The sequence below is a fragment of the Carcharhinus amblyrhynchos genome, chromosome 21 (assembly GCF_965287045.1).
Source record: "Carcharhinus amblyrhynchos chromosome 21, sCarAmb.v2.hapA, whole genome shotgun sequence".
NCBI lineage: Eukaryota > Metazoa > Chordata > Chondrichthyes > Carcharhiniformes > Carcharhinidae > Carcharhinus > Carcharhinus amblyrhynchos.
The window spans coordinates 29,661,369-29,683,829 of NC_137344.1; the positions used below are offsets into that span (position 1 = coordinate 29,661,369).

The window sequence follows — 22,461 nt, forward strand, 5'->3', positions numbered from 1 at the left end:
CCTCACATTAAGCTGATCTTTCTCTACACCCTAGCTATGACTGTAACACTATATTCTGCACTCTCTCCTTTCCTTCTCTACGAATGGTATGCTTTATCTGTAATAGTGTACAAGAAACAACACTTTTCACTGTATACTAATACATGCAACAATAATTAATCAAATCAAATAGGAATAAGACCCCATGAAGGAATGAGTGAGAAAATTCTCATTTTGAATAACTTAGGAGTCTACTGCAGAGTTCAAACCAAAAGGAAAAATCATTCTGATTTGGAGTGCAGTATAAAAAGGCAAACATGACTGTACGTAACGCATTCCACCTGATTAAACACAGCTCATTTTCTCCATTCAGGTTCACAAGTGTCAATGTGTAAGCACAGCTTGTACTCTCCAGCTGGACATGGCTGAGGCCACTCAAAATAACAATTCTGCGGCTGCCAAAAGAAGTCCCAAGATTCCATTTAATCTCCCTGCCTACGGACACAATTCCAAAAACAATAAAGCGGATTGTTTGGTTTTTAACCCTCTTCCTTCAGGCAACCGATATCAGCTCAGCAGGAAATGGGAAGAAAATGAAAATGGCAGAATGCCAAATGCACGGCAATGAGATGGGTTCAACATGACGGTACTTACCTTTTCTTTAAAGAGGTCCCTCTCTTCCAGTGTTAGCGTGTCCGCTTTGGCAATGACGGGGACAATGTTTACCACTTTGCTCAGGCGTCTCATAAATTCTATATCTAAAGGTCGAAGTCTGTGGGGTGAAGGGAAAAGAAGGTGCATTAATAAATGCGTGTGTTCTAAGCTTTTTGAACTGCGTTCAACAGCCAAGCAAAGCGCCTTATATTTTGTCAATGACTAATGTGCTCGTTTTTTATTTTCTCACTATACTTCTTCAGTTCAGGTTCCAAGTTTTCACTTAGAACTTCAATCATGGGAGCTCCTCCCAACTTTGGAAATGAGAGATTTGTGGGATATAAAGTATTAGCCGCGCATCTTTAGAATGCACAGTTCCTCACCAAAGGTAATTCCAGTTCCTGATGAATGCCAATCGCCTATTATCGGGTCAAACCATCTTTGATAAAAACCTTGGATGGGAAATGATTTATTTTTAACAAAGTATATTAAACTTATGACGAATGGTTGAGCTCTGTACTCAAGAGTTTAGATGGGTCGGGGCGATCTTATTGAAATGTACAAGATACTGTGAGGCCTGGATCGAGCGGGCGTGATGCTTTCACTAGTACGAAAAGCTAGAACCAGAGGGCCCAGCCTCAGGCTAAAGGGACAAGCCTTTAAAACAGAGATGAGAAGGAATTTCTTCAGCCAGAGGGTGGTGAATCTATGGAACTCTTTGCCGCAGAAGGCTTCAGAGACCAGGTCATTGAGTGTCTTTAAGACAGAGATAGAAAGGTTCTTGATTAATAAGGCGATCAGGGGAAATGGTAGGAGAATGGGGATGAGAAAAGGATCAGCCATGATTGAAAGGTGGAGCAGAATTAGTGGGCCGAGTGGCCTAATTCTGCTCCTGTGTCTTATGGTCTTACATTACAAGAAGACAGACAACTTGAAATGTGCAGTTCTTGTTCATTTAGACAGATACTTGAAAGTTTCAATGACCAAAATTATTTGCGTCCAAATGACTTAACAGACACACCGTACCAGAATAACAGCAGAATCTTTTAAAAACAAAGTAAATGCCAGCTGGGAAACTACATTTCCTTTACCACTGGTGAACTCATCACTAAAGGCTTCTGTATCACTAAAAATGCCACCTCTCATCCCTTTGGATCAGCAAACTTCGGTTAACCAGAAAGAAACCAAGAAAAGTGCTGAAATGCAAACATACGGGTGGCACAGTGGTACACCGTTCCAGGGACCTGGGTTCAATTCCGGCCTTGGGTCACTGTCTGTACGGAGTTTGCACACTCTCCCATGTCTACATAGGTTTCCTCCGGATGCTCCTGTTGCCTCCCACAGTCCAAAGATGTGCGGATTAGGTGCTTTGGCTATGCTAAATTGCCCCTTAGTGTCCCGGGATGTGTTGGTTAGAGGGATTAGTGGGGTAACTAGGTGGGGTTATGGGGATAGGGCCTAGATGGGATTGTTGTCAGTGTAGATGTGATGGGCAGAATGGCCTCCTTCTGCACTGCAGAGATTCTATGATTCTATGAATCAAATTCTCTTGCTCTTAATTGCCAAAATGATACAGTAGCCAGTTTTCATTTGGATATTTTACATGTCCATTAGAAAGTGGCTTAAATTTGTTGCCCAAACAATTTAGCTCCAATAGTCATGCAATTAAAGAAATGAACTTTAAATCTGAAATTTAACAGTTGTAATGGCTGGTTTCCATGGTGCGCAGATTAACAACAGAGTTTTTTCCTGGTAAGACGAACGCCCTGGAGACTGATGAAAGCAAATCCCTCAAAGTTGCAGCAATGAGTGAGGATTTCAGTACAGCAAATTGATGGTTTCTAGCGCATCCATTTAAATAAAAGAGGCTTTGTATGCATAGATCTTACCTTCCAAGGAGCGAAAGGAGCACATGGCTACTTTTATTTTTGAGAACAAGATGGGTGTTTTCTTCTAATAATTGGGGTGGGTGAAAAATGGAAGGGCCCATGGCCAAGATATTCCCATTTTGCTCAGATCCCAGCGTCAAGATCCACTACATTACGGTTTTAACTTGCAAAATGTGTTGATCAGCCTTGAAAGCCATCTATTACCATGCAGAATGGATAGTCGTGTTCCATAGGATCCCTAGAGTGCAGAAAGACACCATTCGGCCCATCTAGTCTGCACCAATTTATCCAGGCGCACCCACCACCCATCCTCCTATCCTATCCCCACAACCCCCACGCATCTGCCATGACTAATCCACCTAACCTGCACATATTTAGATTGTGGGAATAAACCAGAGCACCCAGAGGAAACCTACACGGATACAGAGAATGTGCAAACTCCGCACAGACAATCACCCAAGGCCGGAATTGAACCCTGGACCCTGGTAGTATGAGGAAGCAGCGCTAACCATTGTGTCCTCTGCAATACATTTTTGCCAGCGTGTGCACAAGTTTACCATGGATAATATCAGTCTATGACTTTCTGACTTGACACTTAGGTGAGGTTTGTCAAGAAACTCGAGGATCACTTGAGCAGATGCTGCAAGTATGCAAGAATAATACCAAGTCAGACATGTTACATAACCGTCACACCTTGAAAGGCAACAGCTAAAATACACTGATAGTTTTACACCTGGATTGCTATCATTGCAATGGATTCTACCTGTTGTACATTGACTTAACCAAATACAGGCCTGGAGAATGCATTGCCAGTCAGATCAACTTTGCCTGAAAATTTACTGAAGCAAATATCTGTGCGACTGCCTTTGATTAGAAACATAAGGTAGGAAACATGTTAAAACAAATTTATTTTTAAGGCTATTTTTGAAGAGGAGCAGTAGGGTGTGGGATGGGGCAATACTGAATAAACACTCCCCATTCTCCCAACAAACGTAGGAAAAAGAATTAATCACTTCAATCTGTTTGAAGGGAAAAGAGCAAGGAATTAAAAGTCAAAGCAAAAGCCAGAAAAGTATTAAAATATTGCAATAGTAATGGCATGCTGTAGTCAGCCAATGGTGGTACACATGTTAAGATTAATTATCTTGATATTGCAGGATATGAGAATTCTGTTTTTAAAGAACAGTAGTCCTGGCAGTGCTGTGCCACTGTATGCAACTCTTTCCTTCTCTTCCCCCTCACCTAAAGAAATCTCAGGGTAGTAGTTACCGTCCAGCCCACTGCCTCTGAATTTCCTGTACGTAGTAAGTACAACTCAAAAGGGAAAGAGTGACTGAACAACTCAAACAATGGACTTCCGACCGTTGGAACAAAGCGGACAGCTAACCAGCTTAAAGACGAAAAGTGAATTGCCTTGTGTTAACCCCTGTGTGCAGCAGAATGACAATACAGAAACCGTATCCAGACAACACATGGAATTTTAAATACTACACCACCCTCAGGGACTTGACAAGCTGACTTAATGAATCATATTCTGATGGAAGTCTTACTCCCTTGGCTTTCCTACCCTTACGCATCCTTTTGAGTTGAACAAGGGTCAATAGACAGCTGTCCAGCTTTGACTCCCAGTCAAAAACAAACCAAGTTCATTAAAAACAATTACTTTGTATGCACAAGACAGTTTTCTTCACACATGTGGCACTTTTGATCACATCTCTGACTGGATTCAGCTGCAGTGCTTAATCTGATTTTGAAGCTCCCTTTGCAAGTAGATAATCCATGGGATCAGAAATAGATCTTGGAGATTTTCCTCTTTATGAAAGAGCCTGAACTTGATAATATTCCACAAGTATGCCCACACACCTCCTGACTTTCCTCATCATTTCATTTCAACATGGCATTGCACAATGTTAAATTCCATGCAAAGTTAATGCACAAAAATTTATTCCAGGAAGGTATACTGAAATAGTCATAGTTGAAACAGACTGAGCAGTTCAGGACTGAACATTCAGTATTCCCTAACATGGGTCACACTCAACAAAGCTAACTGAATGTTGAACTGTATAAGGAAAACATTAAAATATAATTCTGGTGAAAGTTATGATAAAATGGTTTAATAAAATGATACATTCTCCAATATCAAAGTTAAATACTGCAGATGCTGAAATCTGAAATCAAAACTGAAAACGTTGGAAAATCGCAGCAGGTCTGACAGCATCTGTGGAGAGAGATTAGAGCCAACATTTCACGTCTGGATGGCCCTTCATCTTTCTGACGAAGGATCATTGGCTCTATTCTCCCTCCACAGGTGCTGTCAGACCTGCTAAGATTTTCCAGCATTTTTTGTTTTTGACACACACATCTCAAGATCAGCAAGTACAGATTATTCCATTTGGGGAGAAGAAAATAAATAATTTCTGTTTGTTAAACTGATGACACTAAACATTTTCATTAACTGTAATAATTTCATACATTTCCAACTGACTAAAACCAGCTCCAAAAGGTCCTCCACGTCATTTCTGACCATAACCTCCCCCGCTGGCCTTTTTATCAGTAATGGATTTACATGTTTGCATTTTATTGCATCTCTCATGATAACACCACAAACATTCTCTCAATTAAAGAAGGTTTTCATCTCCATAACATCCTACCCAAAGTAACCATTTGATAGATGTGAAATCAAAATGTTCAAAAAGCCATTTGGCTCAATCCACTAAACCCCATTCTACAATCATTACAAAGTTAAAATTTATTGTGAATATATAAAGTTGCAGATAAGCAATTTTGTGACGTGATTTATTGGAAAGTTTGGCTCGCAGATCAGAGACGAGGCGCAATAAAGTATCGAAGGCACATAAAACATTACCAGGAACCTCCTCTGTATCGGTCTGCTTGATACGCTGTCTCTTATGTTTGAGGAATGCATCATGGCCCTCAAACAACAACACTGTGACCAAGTTAAGATGACATCACCAAATATTAAAACACAGTATTAAATCACAGATTAAAAAAAATCACAGATGCTGGAATCTGAAATACAACCCAGTTTGGGAATACGATCCCTCATGAATCATTGACCTATTTTCCTTTTCCGGATGTGGGTTGATCTCCTGTGCATTGACAGTAATTCCTTTTACTGGGGCAGTGAGACGAGTTTATCCCTGTCTACTTACTCCCCAATGGTATTCCCTCCATTGAAGTGAGCAGTCAGAAAATGGTGGGTGGACAAGGAACGAAGGGAGAAGTATTGCAGGTTCTTGATGCATTTGTTAAAAAAAGATACTTCAAACAACGACATGTTGACTGGTGGCACAATCTGGTTAACATCAAGGTTCGGTGGAGAAAACACAAAAACCTACAAATAACAACACACAGATGTCCACCATAGATTGGAACAATAATAATGAAATTGAAGAATTAGGGGACAATATGAACAGGGTTACAAATAGCCATCTTTTTATAGATGCCACATAATATTTCTGTGAATGTGAAAGAGAAATTGTAATCCCAGATACATTAATTGGTGATTGCTCTTTGCTACCTTCATTCTTTCATGGCAAGGTATTTACCTTAAAAAAAATCTGCATTTATGTCAGTGGTTTTGTTGAAACTGAAGCCTTACTATGTGGTTTTTCTACACGTTCGTGTCCTTATTCTTGTTCTAACCCACATGAGCCTTTGCTCAAACTGGACTACCTAAAACATCCAGGTCCCCACTTCCTGTCCCCGAATGGTAATATAACCCTCTACCACAGACATAAACTTGTGCCTTAGCCTCATTTCATCCTCCCTTGTTGTTGCATATTCAACCAGTTGATAAGATTTTTTTTTTTATCAGCAGTATCTTGGAGGAAAAGTCCAAAAACAGCCTGCGCTGACTCAATCCATCTCCATTTACTTTTCAGGGTAAGGAAAATTGGGCAGCGCAGCACCAGGACCCGGGTTGGGTCACTGTTGTGTGGAGTTTGCATATTCTCCCCACGTCTGTGTGGGTTTCCTCCGGGTGCACTGGTTTCCTCCCACAGTCCAAATGATTGGCCATGCTAAATTGACCCTAGTGTCGGGGGATTAGCAGGGTAAATAGTTGGGGTTACAGGAATAGAGCCTGGGTGGGATTGTGGGTGGCGCAGACTCAAATGGGCCAAATGGCCTCCTTCTGCACTGTAGGGATTTTATTCTATTCTGAGGCAAGAAATGCTGGTGGAAGTGCACAATATTTAAATTGAATGTCCAAACAGTATAGTGGACTTAAGGGTTCACAGCTGGCTATCAACAATTGATAGATCCCCTCAGATGTGGTTGACACGGTCATGAGCAACTGCTATTACTCTCAAATGCATGTTCTATTTCCCCTTTAAAATTAAACTTCATTTAGTCACAAGTAAGGCTTACATTAACGCTACAATGAAGTGACTCTGAAATTCCCCTAGTCGCCACATTCCGATGCCCATTTGGGTCAATGCATCTAACCAGCGCCTCTTTCAGACAGAGAAGAAACTGGAGCATCCAGAGGAAACCCACGGAGACACAGGAAGAACGTGCAAACTCCACACAGAGAATGATCCACGCCAGGAATCTATTCCGGGTCCCTGGCGCTGAGGGGCAGCACTGCTGACCACTGTGCCACCATACACGACGCCCAAAACATCAACCAGCCAAACATTTCCTACATTTCTAATCCAGAAATCATTTATGACTCTGTTCTGGTGGTGTGGAATCTTGCCTTGGCCAGCACGTACACAACAAATGATGTTTCGCAAAGCAGGGCTCACAGCAAATGACCAACAAACATGCAGGAAATAAATGGTGTGATTAACTTTAGTCTGTACTCCAGAGAAAAATGAGTACAGAACATTGTTAGGTATGAATTAATCTTTTAATTGAAATATGTCAGTGTCACTAAAGATAGTCTTTCTTCTGTAAGTATGGAAAGAAATGCCAGAAGTGCAGTTTGAAAGGAACACATTGTTAGGAATTAAAAATGACGAAACTTCCATTTTGTAGCAATTGTATATGATGCAATGTCAAACAAATTGGAAGAAATTTCTGCTTATCAAACAGCAAATTTGTGCACAGCAAGCTCCCACAATAGCAATGTGATAAAGGTTATGAACAGGATTCTCTGGCCTCCCAGCCGCATGTTTCTCGGTGGTGGGAGGCGATGCGTCTGTCATTGATGGTGGGATTCTCTCGTCCCCCTGCTATTAGTGATATTTCCCCTTGAAGTCATCCCATTCCGCTGGGAAATCCGCAGGAGGGGGGTTTGCTGCCAGAAAATCCCACAAGCATGAACAGCCGCAGAACTCTGGCCCAGAAATTCTGTTTTTGTGATGTTAACTGAAGAGTAAATATTGTCCAGAACACCAAGACAGAACTCCTGCTTTTTAAATAAAATAGTCCCATAGGATCTTTTACATCCGCCTTCTATGGTGGATATGGCCTTGGTTTAACATCTCATCAAAAGGGTAGAGCCTGTGAAAGTGCAGTATTCCCTTAGCACTGAAATGTCAGCCTACGTTTTTACACACCTATTCCATTTTTAAATTATATATTTAGACTGTCTGCTCCAAGTTGATTTTAAACTGTAAATTACTGTTCACATTGAAAAGCTCAAATAGAACAACACACAGATGTCATAACTCAGCAACTGTTTCAGGCAGTACGTGATCACCGGTCCGTCTGGTCCACTCATCCATTGTAATCCCTTGGTGCATTTTGGTTGAAAACACCCACATCAATGCATAGGGATGTTTCTTGTTGGTCAAATTTAGCTGAAAGCTGACTAAAATAGGGTGGCACAGTGGTTAGCGCTGCTGCCTCACAGCACCAGGGACCTGGGTTCGATTCCCGGCTTGGGTCACTGTCTGTGTGGACTCAGCACATTCTCCCTCTGTCTGCGCGGGTTTCCTCCGGATGCTCCGGTTTCCTCCCACAGTCCGAAAGACATGCTGGTTAGGTGCACTGGTTATGCTAAATTCTCCGTCAGTGTCCAAACAGACACTAGAGTATGGCAGCTCGGAGATTTTTACAGTAACTTCATTGCAATATTAATGTACGCCAACTTGTGACAAAGAACTAAACTTTAAAAACTCCATGGAATTAGTCAAGTATTAGTGACATGGATGAGAACGAGTTTACAAAGTGGAAGACTCAACCATTTCCAAGGGAACTTCAATATATTGGATCGGGTACTTGTACAACTCAGAATATCTCAAAGTGCTTTACACCTAATGAAGTACCTTTGAAAGGTAGTCATTGTTGTAGGAAACATGGCGGTCAATTAGCACAATGATTTCCCGCAAATGCACCCGTGATAATGACCAGATGGTATGGGCGCTGGAGAAGAGCACTTGCTTTTCTTTGAAGAGAAATCTACAAGATTATGAGAGGCATGCACAGCGTAAAGAGTCAGAAGCTTTTTCTCACGGTGAAAGGGTCAATTACTAGGGAACACAGGTTTAAGGTATGAGAGGCAAGGTTTAAAAGATGTCCGAGGCAGATTTTTTTTTTTTTACACAGAGGGTGGTGGGTGCCTGGAACTCGTTGCTGAGGGACGTAATGGAAGCAGATACCTTAGTGATTTTTAAGGGGCATCTTGACAAATACATGAATAGAATGGAAGTACAGGGATATGGTCCCCGGAGGGTTGGGGGTCTTAGTTAAGTTGGGTGGTACGGTCGGTGCAGTGTTGGAGGGTCGAAGGGCCTGTTCTTTGCTGTAATTTTCTTTGTTCTTTTGTACCATGGATATTTTATGCCCACTCAGGGAGTAGGGGTGTCCTAGTTTAACAGCTCATTGGAAAGTTGGCACCTCCAAAGGTGCAACACTTCCTCAGTATTCAGCAATGTTAACCCAGATTTCTGTATTCAAGTCTGTGGAGCATGGCTTGATCCCAGAATCTCCCAACTCAGAAGAGTGTGTTACCCATGAGTCACAGTTGGCACATTGTTAAAATGGCGTACTGATCTGGAGCAGCAAAGGGTAGTTTCTGGGTTCACTGCTCAGAGGGGCTGTAACATGTTTAATTGCCAGCCTCAGAGTTGACTCTGATATAGAAAGCAGGGACAGGAACAGAACAGCCAGATAACAAGTTAGCAGCCAGATTCAGAAAGGGAAACAAAATGAGAATGCTATCTTTAATGGGTAGTGTTGATGTATTGAGTTATGAATGGCACAATGGTTAGCACTGCTGCCTCACTGTGCCAGGGACCCAGGTTCAATACTGGTTTGGGTGACTGTCTGTGTGGAAATTGTACATTATCCCCATTTGCATGGGTTTTCTCCAGGTGCTCGGTTTCCTCCCACAGTCCACAGGTGTGCAGGTTAGATGGATTGAGCATAATAAGTTTCCCCTTAATGTCCAAAGATTTGTAGGTCAGGTGGATTAGCAGAGTTCGGTAACATGAATTTCTCGCTCACTGCTAATCTAGAGTTTGCTAATCACGCACTGTTTTCCTGAGAGTTAAAAATCACTGCATTACTTCTTGGAAATAAAGAAGTAATTTTGGCTGCACAGTATAGCATTGCGTGGACTTGCTTAGCTCTTCTGAAATTCACTCATGTGAACTAGAATAACAAACCGTAAGGTCATGATGTGGAGATGCCGGCGTTGGACTGGGGTAGGCATTGTAAGAAGATTAAAGACTCACTTGATGAAGGGACAGCGCTCCGAGAGCCTGTGCTACCAAATAAACCTGTTGGACTTGAACCTGGTGTTTACTGTGCCAGCCCCAAGGTGGAAGCTCTTTATTTGCTGATTGTGACTACATTCTTTAACTGACAGAGTTATAGGATGCATCGCAATGATGTGACAATCACTGATGTGTTCACTATCAGCGTGCAAGGAGAACAAGGGCAAGCAGTTAACTTCAGCAGCCATTGTAAGTGTGTCAGGGACAACATTTCTGTCTACATTTCCCACTACCTCGGAAACACAACCAGCGTAATCAAGGACCCCATGCACCCCGGACATAATCTCTTCCACCTTCTTCCATTGGGAAAGAGATACAAAAATCTGAGGTCATGTACCAACCAGCTCAAGAACAGCTCCTTCCCTACTGCCATCAGACTTCTGAATGGACCTACCTTACATTAAGTTGATCTTTCTCTGTACCCTAGCCATGACTGTAACACTACATTCTGCACCCTCTCCTTCCCTTCTCTATGTATGGTGTGCTTTGTCTGTGTAGCATGTAAGAAACATTACTTTTCACTGTAAACTAATACATGTGACAATAGTAAACTAAATCAAAAACAAAAGTTTGCGATCAGTGATCAATACAACATGCAGGGAACCAAAAGGTACATACGAGTGTCCAGTCGGAGCAATGAAGTATATACAGCAATGCACTCGGGTGTCCTGGATTCGCTTCTTTCTATTGACAGTGAGTTCTTCTTTCAGATATGTTTCATACTGATCATTAATAAATTCTGTAATTGGCTGCCAGCTAAATGGAAAATTGGAAATAGAACATGTAATTAAACTGACCAAGCAGAACCATAACTACAGCAGACTCAAAGCAACTATTAAACTTGGTAATTTAGAGTGCAAAATTAAAAACAAAAGTTCACATTTAGCCTGAACTTCCAAAGGGTCATGTTCTTTGAAGTGGTTACTTTATGGCCATGATTCTATTTTTCCCATCGGGAGGAATGTCAAGTTGTCAACTGTGAACATTTTTATGTTTTCATTTCTTTAAACGATGGCCAACCGTCTTTCAGATTGAAGGCTAAAATCAAAATCATTTGCCTTCCATTGGAGGTATTACGGCCAGCCAACATGAGATCAAAATATTAACCCATCAAGATGGCACAATCAGCTATTCAGCTGTGTGTTTGAGTTTACAACGAGCTTGCTCCATATTAAAATTTCTGCTGGGGCTGTTGCTACTTCCATCAAGTTATGTCTGCAAGCAAAATTGGTGGGAATTTGTCAAAATAAAGCAGTGAAGGAGCAGTGCAACTTGTCAGAGAAAACAGAAACAGCAACTGCTCCTGGACTTGGTGGGGTTTTGCTCATTCTGAGAGCTCAGTTTGGGTGAAGATTTCTCATCCAAAAATATGGTATTAAACTGAAGTCTGAATCGTGGAATCATACAGTGCAGATGAGGGCTTTTGGCACATTGAGTCTGCACCAATATGTGTGAAACATCTGACCTCCCATCTAATCCCATTTACCAGCACTTGGCTCTTGGCCTTGAATGTTATGCCAAGTACTCATCCAGGTTCAGTCTGCCTGAATAATGGTTTGGTGCACTTCAATCATGTGTAACTTACTTACCATTGCTCTGTGTTGAGTGCTACTTGATGAATACAAGCTAATGAACAAACAAATTTGTATTTTCCTGAAACAGAGCACTTAACTTGACATTCATGTTGATGTAGACGGGATAATGGTTATGTTGGTTTGGCTGATGCAAGGAATGGTCCAGTTTGACATGATGGGGACTGGTACTCACCAATTCTCATTGTTTATCTGATCACCAAATCCTGGGGTATCAATTACTGTTAGTTTCATGCGGACCCCCTTTTCCTCCACATCTGCAACAAATGAAGAATGGTACTGGATAAATCAAGTCACTCAATTGAAGAGTGCAGCATTTCTTTTTCAAAGTGAACGTTCTTCCCCAGACAGAACTAGACAGCAGCCACCATTTATATTCTTCAGCTACACCTCAAAATGTACAACAGACTCCCCAACAAATATCAGATCAGTTATTCTGCAAACTGAGTCAGCAATGGAATGATAATGAACACCGCACAGCACTCGGAAAACAGATCACAGAATTCCCTAGAACGCTGAAGATCCAAAAGGTTTAAAGGCAACTTCACTTCAAAAGATCCAACTCAAGAAATTAGAAAATCACCACAGTGCACCTTAGGTCGTCAGGCACTACGAGTTTATAATCCTGAGGAATTTTGCTGATATTGTTTCTCAAGTTATGATCGACTCGATCAGAAACAAAACGAAAATAAAATTGCATTATTATTCAGTTTTTTTAAGGACCTTACTGCAACTTTCAGCTGTCTCCAATAAGCAAAGTGCTTATTCCTCAAATTCTTAGACAAATGTATCATTTCTGAAGAAACCACAGCATGTCGTATCTAATTATTCGGTGGCACAGTGGTTAGCACTGCTACTTCACAACATCAGGGACCCCGTGTTCAATTCCTGGTTTGGTTCACTGTTGGTGGGGAGTCCGCATGGATTTCCTCTGGGTGTTCTGGTTTCCTCCCACAGTCTGAAAGACGTACTGGTTAGGTGCATTGGCCGTGCTAAAATTCTCTCTATGTGTAACCGAACAGGTGCCAGAATGTGGCAACTAGGGGATTTTCACTGACTTCATTGCAGTGTTAATCTAAGCTTACTTGCGACTAATAAATAAACTGTAACTTGACTTTATTAAATAAACACACAATTGTTTTAGACCACCTAGTCACATGGCAACATTGGCTAGAAATGATCTAAAGCTTCCAGTTAATCAACTGGGCCACTTTACATGGAATTACTAGAGATTATGGGACTGCGGTCTGGACGAAGTCTGAGTACATTCAGAGAAGCATTACAAGTTGATGCACAGGCATAGCCTCTGACTAAAAGGATGAATCCCTCCCTTCCATTCAACACACAATGCTAAAGTGGTTTGAAGTTACCAGCAATATCCCATGTGATTGTGAACATGGTAAACTGTTCCTCTTTGCCTTTCTTGGCCTGTCTGCAGTTTTTGATACAGTTTGTCACACAATCCTTTTCCCCATGTCTCTCTTGTTGCCCAGCTGGGCTGAGACTGCAATTGTCTCATTCCAATCTTACCTATCCAGTAAAAGCCACCATCTCTCTCGACCCCTCTGCCTTCCCAAAATGGTCAGATTGCTGGTTCAATAGCCAGTACTCAATGAGCAGGAATTTCCTGCAACTAATTCCTGGGATGACGAAATCCATTGTCTTCAGTCCCACCACAAATTCCATGTCTCTCCATGGAAACGATCTGATGTTAAACCACATAACTATTTCACCACTAAGACCGTTCATTTCCATCTCCACAACATCACCTAACCTTGCCTCAGCTCATCCACAGCTGAAACCTTCATCCATGTGTTCATTATCTTGAGACTTGACTATTCTAATGGGTTCCAGGTTGGCTATCTATCTTCCTATACCAAAACTCTGTTGCCTGTATAACCCATACCAAGTCCCAGCTATTCATCACCTCTGTGCTGTTATAACCGCTAGACATCATAAAACCATCTTATGTTTTAAATTCTCTTTTAAATCAAAGTGACATGGAGCATATGCTCTGCCATGGGTTCTGGGTGGGAGTGGTTGCCATGGAGACTGGGGCTCAGCTCAAGTTCTGTTGAAACCCAAGTGCATCTGAACAGAAAAGAGACAACTTGTTCAATATAGGCTCTGATTTTCTCACCAAAAGAACCTCAAACAGAGAGGCAACGAGCCGGGCAGATGGAAGGGTGGGGGGGGGGGGGGGGGCGGTGCTAATGGGAGTGATCCTCCAAGATTTCTGCACTCCACCAATAGTGACTTTGAACACCCTCAATTTTGTGGCTGTACGTGCAGTTGTCCCACCCTAAATCTGTCTGCCTCTCTATCTTTAATGTTATTCATTAAGATATGCCTTTTCCACCAAACCTTTGGTCACCTACTCCAATTTTTAAAAATTCATTCAGTCATGGGATCTGGACATTGCTGGCTAGACCAGTACTTACTACCTATCCCTAATTGCCATGAGAAGATGATGGTGAGTTATCTTCTTGAACAGCTGCAGTCCATGTGACATAGGTACACCTACAATGCTGTTGGGAGGGCATTCCCAGGTTTGACCCAGTGACAGTGAAGGGATGCCGACATATTTCCAGGTCAGGATGATGAGCCACTTTGAGGGGACCTCAAGGCGGCGGTGTTTCCAAGTTATCTGCTGGCCTTGTCCTTTTAAGATGGCAGTAATCATGGGTCCAACACACTTGTGGTTTGTAGATGGTGGACAGTCTTTGAGGGGGTTATGAGGTGGGTTACTCAACAGGATTTCTCACCTCTGACCTGCTCTTGCAGCCAGTATATTTATATGGCTAGTCCAGTTCAGTTTCTGGTCAGTGGTAACTCCCAGGATGTTGATAACAGGGGACACATCAATGGTAATACCATCGGATGTCAAAAGACAATGGTTAAATCCTCTCTTGTTGAAGATGGTCATTGCCTGGCACTTGTGTAGCGCAAATGTTACTTGCCACTTGTCAGCCCAAGCCTGGATATTGTCCAGGTCTTGCTGCACTTGGACACAGACTGCTTCAGTATCAGAGAGTTTAATATCTCATATGTGGCTTGGTGTCAAAATTGTTTGTCGTTCCTTTGAAGTACTTGGGGACGTTTTACTATGTTAATGGGCTATACGAATGCAAGTTGTTGTTGTTTGGGTGTGCATTTGATGCTTATGGATGAGGAACAATCTCACTGACTAAAAGTTGCTCTCTCCCCTCTCCTTAGCAGCAGTTGGATTCACAACATTTCCAAGGTCTGCGGCGCACATTTCAGTGGAAGAGTGTAGTCCAGATGGGGAAAGCTCACTGTAGGCTGGCAGCGAAGATCACGGGTGTTTAATGTGCACCAGCTTGCGCACAGAGATGTTTCAGAAGTGCCTATAAACACAGGCCAGGCAAGTTTGTGCCTTGCTTTGAGAAAAGGTTTGCTCTTTTTCATTCATCATGCTGCAAATTGTCTTGATTGTTCAAACCACGTTTTGATCGGAAAACTTAAGCTAATAACCAGCCAAGGTTCTTTTCAATTTCCCACACGCACTAGGCACTTCAGATGTACATCTGATGCAAGGTGGAATAGATTAACGTAATGAGTGGTCTCAATCAAATTCACCATAACGTGGAAAAAAAACTAAAAACAACCAGAGGATCAGTTTCATATTAGTATCCTGTGATGTGAATTGCTTTATTATTAATGCAGTGCGCAAAGGGTTCATTTATCCATGCAATTAAAGACATATTTGTGTGTTTGAATAGATTGGGTAGGGAGATTGGTGCAAGTCCTCAGTGTCCCAGAATCTTGGTAGTGTCATTATTCACATTTATTTTTCTAAAACTCTTTTGCACAAATGCCCTAGTTTAAGCAGCAGTGTGAAGTCTTATGCAACAGTCCTCCTCCCAATAGTGGGAATTATATTTCTTTCCCAACCCCATCTGATCTCATTATGAGCAATCGCCAGCAGAGACAGCACAGAGTGCCAGAGTGCAGTCAGTCATCAAAAACTTTCATTAGGCAAAAGAGTTGCAACAGCATCACTAGATGAATAAATGCACAAGGTCAGTTCCAACTCACCATGGCTGATTGACTTCATTTCAACCGTTTGTGGAATTCGTTCCTCAGATCCTTCAACGGACTTACGGCTAACCTTGGATTTGAACAGGGTGTTTATTAGTGTGGATTTCCCCAAACCACTCTGACCTGTAGGTGAAAAAAAAAATTCACATTACAAGCCACATCCACAAATCTACAACAGGGAACAGCATCTCGAATGAATATTACAATGCAAGTAATCTGCTTTGGCCATGAGCTCAAACTAAAATTCAAATCGATTGACATAGTATTGTTTTAAAACAACTACATGCGTCTCTGAGGAGCACACAAATAATTCAACTGCAAGCAAGATGATAAAGGTTTTGTCACGTTTAATGACGCATTAAATTGTTTTTAACTGGCATGCTGCCCAGGCCAAGTACATAAAAACATAATTATTGAGAGGAAAAAGGGCAAAAGCGGCAATCTCATTTCATCACAACAAAAACAGAATTGCTGGAGAAACTCAGCAGATCCGACAGCATCTGTGGAGAGAGAATAGAGCCAACGTTGTGAGTCTGGATGACCTTCCATCAGTCTGAGTGGCATGATGGCACAGTGGTTCGCACTGCTGCCTCTCAATGCCAGGGACCCAGGTTCAATTCTGGCCTTGGGTCACTGTCTGTGAGCTTGCACATTCTCCCCGTGTCTGCATAGGTTTCCTCCAGGTGCTCCGGTTTCCTTCCACAGTCCAAAAATGTGCGAGTTAGGTGGATGGGCCATTCTAAATTGATCCTAGTGTCAGGGAATTAGCAGGATAAATATGTGGGGTTATGGGAATAGGGCCTGGATGGGATTGTGATCAGTGCAGATTCGATGGGCTAAATGGTCTCCCTCTGCACTGTAGGGATTCTATTCTCTCTTTACACATGCTGTCAGACCTGCTGAGTTTCTCTGGCATTTTCTGTTTTTGTTTCAGATTCCAACATTCAATACGTTGCCTTAATCTCATTTCATCCACTGACAATGTTAATCTATTAAAAGTGTTATTATTTTTCTCACTTAAATCTTGAGAAAAAGCTTGACTTTTTTTTATTTCCTGTAACCCTGGACTTCAAATACACCAGAAAATCAGTCCATTCACACATTTCCACTTATCCTGGTTACTTTGCACATATAATGTATTGCCTGCCTTAGCTCAACGAGTACTATTGCCAGAGAGTTCAAAGTCATTGGTTTAAGTCCCACCGTGGAGACCTGTGCATTTTTTTAAAAAAATTATTTAATGGGATTTGAGCATCACTGGCTCGACCAGCATTTATTATTTATCCCCAATTTCCCTCAAGAAAGTGTTGGTGAGTTGCCTTCTTGAATTGCTGCAGTCCGTTAGGTGTAGAAACTGCCACAGTCCATATCCTTCAGGTACGCCCACAGTGCTGTTGAGAAGTTCTAGCGATAATGAAGGAATGGTGATACGGTTCCAAGTCACGATGCTACATGGCTTGGAAGGGAACTTTCAGGTGGTGGTGTTCCCATATGTCTGCTGCCCTTGTTCTTCTTGATGGTAAAGGTCATGGGTTTGGAATTCCTTTTGAATGAACCATGATTTGTTGCTACAGCGCAGCTTGTACACGGTACACATTGCTGCCACGGTGCATCAGTGGTGGAGGAAGTGAATGTTGAAGGTAATGGATGTAGGAAGGAGGCAGCTTGATCCTGGATGTATCAAACTCCCTGAGCGTTGTAGGAGTCATGATGTGGAGATGCCGATGGTGGACTGGGGTAAACACAGTAAGAAGTCTCACGATGTCAGGTTAAAGTCCAATATGTTTATTTAGTAGTAAACACCACTAGCTTTCGGAACGCTGTTCCTTCCCCACTCACCTGATGAAGGAACAGCGTTCCAAAAGCTAGTGGCATTTACTACCAAATAAACCTGTTGGACTTTAACCTGGCGTTAAGAGACTTATTATTGTAGGAGTGGCATTCATCCAGGCAAGTGGAGAGTGTTCCATCACATTCTTGACCTGTGCCTTCTGGATGGTGCACAGGCTTTGCAAAGTCAGGAAGTGTGTTCCTCACTGCAGAATTCCCAACCTGTATTTGCTTGTTCTTTTTATTATTTAAAAGGTATGTTTGGCAATTAACAATGCCGAAGGCCACTTTTCATACAGAAGGAGAAAAATGTGCTGGTTAGGTGTGTTAGCCATGCTAAATTCTCCCTCTGTGTAAACAGGTGCCAGAGTGTGGCAACTAAGGGATTTTCAAAGTAACTTCATTACAGTGTTAACATAAGCCTATGAGTGACACTAATAGATAAACTTTAACTTTAAATGAGAAATTTAGAGGTTAAAAAACAGCAGTTGAAGGCTCATTCTCTGATCAAACAAGGAATCCACCTAAAAATCAATGGGACACAAAGTCAGGACTTTAGAGAAGAGTTTGAAACTTGGAAGTCAAACAAATACATGGAATAAAAGGAACAAGGAAAGCTAAAAATCTATCAGGCTTTAACTATTTTGCCAACAGGGCTTCAGTAGATGCAAAACCTTTGCTTTCCCCAATCAATAAACAGCCTTGCTCGAGGTTCATCAGACTCGTGTCTCCTGTTTCCATGCTCAGGCTCCAAGTTACTGTATATATTTACAACATGCCATTTTACAAGACTCGCATTGCGTTCCTTCACAACATTTTCTCCAATACAAGTAACATTTGGCTCTGAGTGTTCCTACAAAGTTCGGAGGACCAGATGATACAATCTCCCCTTTGCTCTTCTGTGACTCTTACTTGGCATAAGCAAGGCAGGGTAGTGCTGCAAATTAAAATCATTATTGTGGAAAATAAAAGATAAAAGTAAAAGCCCTTTTTTTAAAAAAATGGTACATTCCAAAAACAGCCATAAATTACTTCAGACTTCAAACAAAATAATTAAACAATGTGCCGTGTAGTAAAGACGACATTACGCAGCTGTGCAATGCAGATACACATATATTAATCCCATGTTTATTATTACCATTATTAAAAACAGCGCAAGACTATATTAAATTAAACCTCTGCAGCTCAAGGTATTGAACCTGGAAGGAAACGTTGCCCAGAAGGCAATTGGATTGACTTCTTGCCCAGCTCCACATTTCTAAGCACTCAAATGCAATATTCCTCAGGTCACCATAAATGGCAAAGCACCGACTGAAAAATCTAAATAAGCTGTCTGATGAAGATTGCATGAATCATTCTACCCGGACCAAGTGAACTTTCTGTTTAGATGCAGTATTTTGATTTCAAGCATTAATGGATTATGTTTGGAGCCATCATCGTCCAACACAGAGAACTCCTGGAACTCTTCCAAAGATCATTTCTTGAACAATCATTTTTTTTTACCCTTCAAGAACCCAAATCATTAACGCTTTGTGAGCATGACAACACATTCACATCGCAATGCATGATTTAAATAGAAAAGGTACTGTACACTAAAACTAAAAAGCAAAGGAATTTTTGATTGTGAAAGATGGAGGTGGTGGCTTAGTGGTATTATCACTAGGCTATTAATACAGAAAGTCAGCTAATGTTCTGGGGATGCAGGTTTGAATCCCGCCACAGCAGATGCTGGAACTGGAATTCAATAAAAAAAAATCTGGAATTAAGAATCTACTGATGACCAAGAAACCATTGCGGATTGTCAGAAAAACCCATCTGATTTACTAATGCCCTTTAGGGAAGAAAATCTGCCGTCCTTACCTGGTCTGGCTTACACATGACTCCAGAGCCACAGCAATGTGGTTGACTCTCAACTGCCCTCAGGCAACAAGTGAAGGACAATAAATGCTTTAGCCCGTGACTCCCATCTCCCAGGAACAAATTCATAAAAATGTCTTCTAGGATGTGTATTCATTTCTTAGAAGCTGCTTAATAGTGAGATCTTGATTATCAGTATATTTCTGGATGTCTTCTTAAAAAAAACAGTTGTTTGATTGTTAGTTACTCCCATGCAAAATCTGGAAGATGCTATGAATCCCTTCAGCTTTTTGCCTGCTTTATAAGGTAAGCCAATTACATGGAATTGGTACATGTCCCAACCAGCACAGCAAGTGATCATGTAGTTGTCAATCGACGAACATGCCTTCTACTTAAGAACATAAGAACATAAGAAATAGGAGCAGGAGTAGGCCATCTAGCCCTTCGAGCCTGCCCCGCCATTCAATAAGGTCATGGCTGATCTGTCGTGGCTCAGTTCCACTTTCTGGCCCTCTCCCCATAACCCTTAATCCCCTCTCTTATCAAAAACCCATCAACCCGCTTCTTGAAAATATTTAGCGAGGCAGCCTCCACCACTTCAACGGGTAGAGAATTCCAGAGATTCACCACCCTTTGAGTGAAGAAGTTCCTCCTCAACTCCGTTCTAAAACGCCCCCCCTTTATCTTGAGGCTGTGCCCCCTAGTCCTACTGTCTTTTTTGAGCGGGAAGAGTCTCTCCACCTCTATCCTATCCATCCCATTCATCATCTTATACGTCTCAATGAGATCTCCCCTCATTCTTCTAAACTCTAACGAGTACAAGCCTAGTTTATTCAGCCTCTCCTCATAGCTCAACCCCCTCAACTCCGGTATCAGCCTAGTAAACCTCCTCTGCACTCCCTCCAAGGCCAAAATATCTTTGCGCAGGTGCGGCGCCCAAAACTGCACACAGTACTCCAGCTGCGGCCTCACCAATGCCCTATACAGCTGCAGCAAGACCTCCCTACTTTTATATTCAATCCCCTTCGCTATGAAGGCCAGCATCCCATTCGCCTTCCTGACCACCTGCTGCACCTGCAAGCTGGGTTTTTGCGACTCATGCACAAGGACCCCGAGGTCCTTCTGCACCGTCGCCTGCTGCAGTTTTTCGCCACGTAAGTAATAGTCCTTCCTACCAAAGTGGACCACCTCACACTTGCCAAGATTAAATTCCATTTGCCATTTCCTGGCCCATTCGCCCAGCCTATCTAGATCCTTCTGCAGACTCTCCACACCCTCCGCACAATTTGCCGTTCCCCCAATCTTGGTGTCATCCGCAAATTTCGACACCCTACACTCAGTTCCCTCCTCCAGATTATCTATATAAATGGTAAAAAGCTGAGGCCCCAGCACCGACCCCTGGGGCACTCCACTAGTCACCATCCGCCAGTCCGAATAGCACCCGTTGACCCCCACTCTCTGCCTCCTATTTGACAACCAATCCTCTATCCACGCTAACACCTTACCCCCAACTCCAAGTCCCCTGACCTTCTGCAATAACCTCTTATGAGGTACTTTGTCAAACGCCTTCTGAAAATCCAGAAAGACCACGTCCACCGGCTCTCCTCTATCCACCGCCCTAGACACATCCTCATAGAACTTCAGTAAATTTGTCAGACACGACTTCCCTTTAATGAAACCGTGCTGCGTCTGCTCTATCAAGCAATTCCCTTCAAGATGCCTCGCAATTTCCTCCTTAATGACGGATTCTAACATTTTACCTACCACAGACGTTAAACTAACCGGCCTATAATTCCCTGCCTTTTGCCTGGCACCCTTCTTAAACAACGGCGTAACATTAGCCGTTTTCCAATCTTCCAGCACTTCCCCGGAATCCAGCGATGTCTGGAAAATAACCACCAAATTACACGTGCTAACTGAAACAATCCAAACCACCAGATCTCTTTCTTCAACAGGCACCTTGTAAATGTCTTGGATTTCTGAGCAGTACAAATTTAGGCACATCATATTCTATTAAGGATAAGTGCCACTTTGGAATGGCTAATGCCTCGGTCTTAAGAGGTTACTCAGCAAAGCAAGTGGTGGGGTATCATAAGTCTCAGGAAGAGCCCCAGATATATTCATGAAGAAGTCATGTGGTCCACACTCTGAGCAGTTTGCACATTCTCCCTCCTGTCTGCGTGGGTTTCCTCCAGGCTCTCTGGTTTTCTCCCATAGCTTAAAGATGTGCAGGTTAGGTGGATTGACCATGCTAAATTGCCCATTACTATCCCATGATGTGCAGGTTAGGGCACAGCCTCAAAATAAGGTGGGGGTGGGGAGCAGTTTAGAACAGAGTTGAAGAGGAACTTCTTCACTCAAAGGGTGGTGAATCTCTGGAATTCTCTGCCCATTGAAGTGGTGGAGGCTACCTCGCGGAATATATTTAAGTCACGGGTAGATAGATTTCTGACAGTCAAGGGAATTAAGGGTTATGGGGAGAAAGTGGAACTGATCCACTTCAGATCAGCCATGATCTTATTGAATGGCGGGGCAGGCTTGATGGCCTACTCCTGCTCCTATTTCTTATGTTAGAGGGATTAACCATGGGTAACGTGTGGGGTTGCAGGGGTAGGGCAGGGGAAAGAGCCTAGATAAGATATTCTGTCAAGAGTTTGCGCAGACCCAATGGGCCAAATTGCCTCTTCTGCATTCTAGGGATTCTATGTTGAAGCTGGAAACGAAGGATGTAGGTAGACAAATGTTGGATTGTATCCAGGAAGCGTACTCCAGTTCCAAGATCTGTGTAAACCTAGACAAGCAAGTCACCTGAGAAATATAATTATCGCAGTATCACCACAGCAAAGTGACAGTCAAAAAAGAACTAAGAATCAAAAATCACTGGTTTGAAAAGACCAACATTCTTCA

General features: G+C 42.3%; 1 protein-coding gene across 5 annotated transcripts in view; it reads right to left on the reverse strand.

Moving 5' to 3' along the window:
- Positions 1–22,461, reverse strand: part of LOC145356310 (neuronal-specific septin-3-like) — a 264,326-nt gene that overhangs the window by 36,388 nt on the left and 205,477 nt on the right. For all 5 annotated transcript variants that reach the window (XM_080208914.1, XM_080208915.1, XM_080208910.1 and 2 more), the window contains 4 exons: positions 15,865–15,990; positions 11,981–12,062; positions 10,832–10,969; positions 634–751 (listed from right to left, as the gene is read on the reverse strand). In XM_080208914.1, the coding sequence (XP_080065040.1) occupies positions 634–751; positions 10,832–10,969; positions 11,981–12,062; positions 15,865–15,990 (464 nt within the window). The remainder of the gene's footprint in view (positions 1–633; positions 752–10,831; positions 10,970–11,980; positions 12,063–15,864; positions 15,991–22,461) is intronic.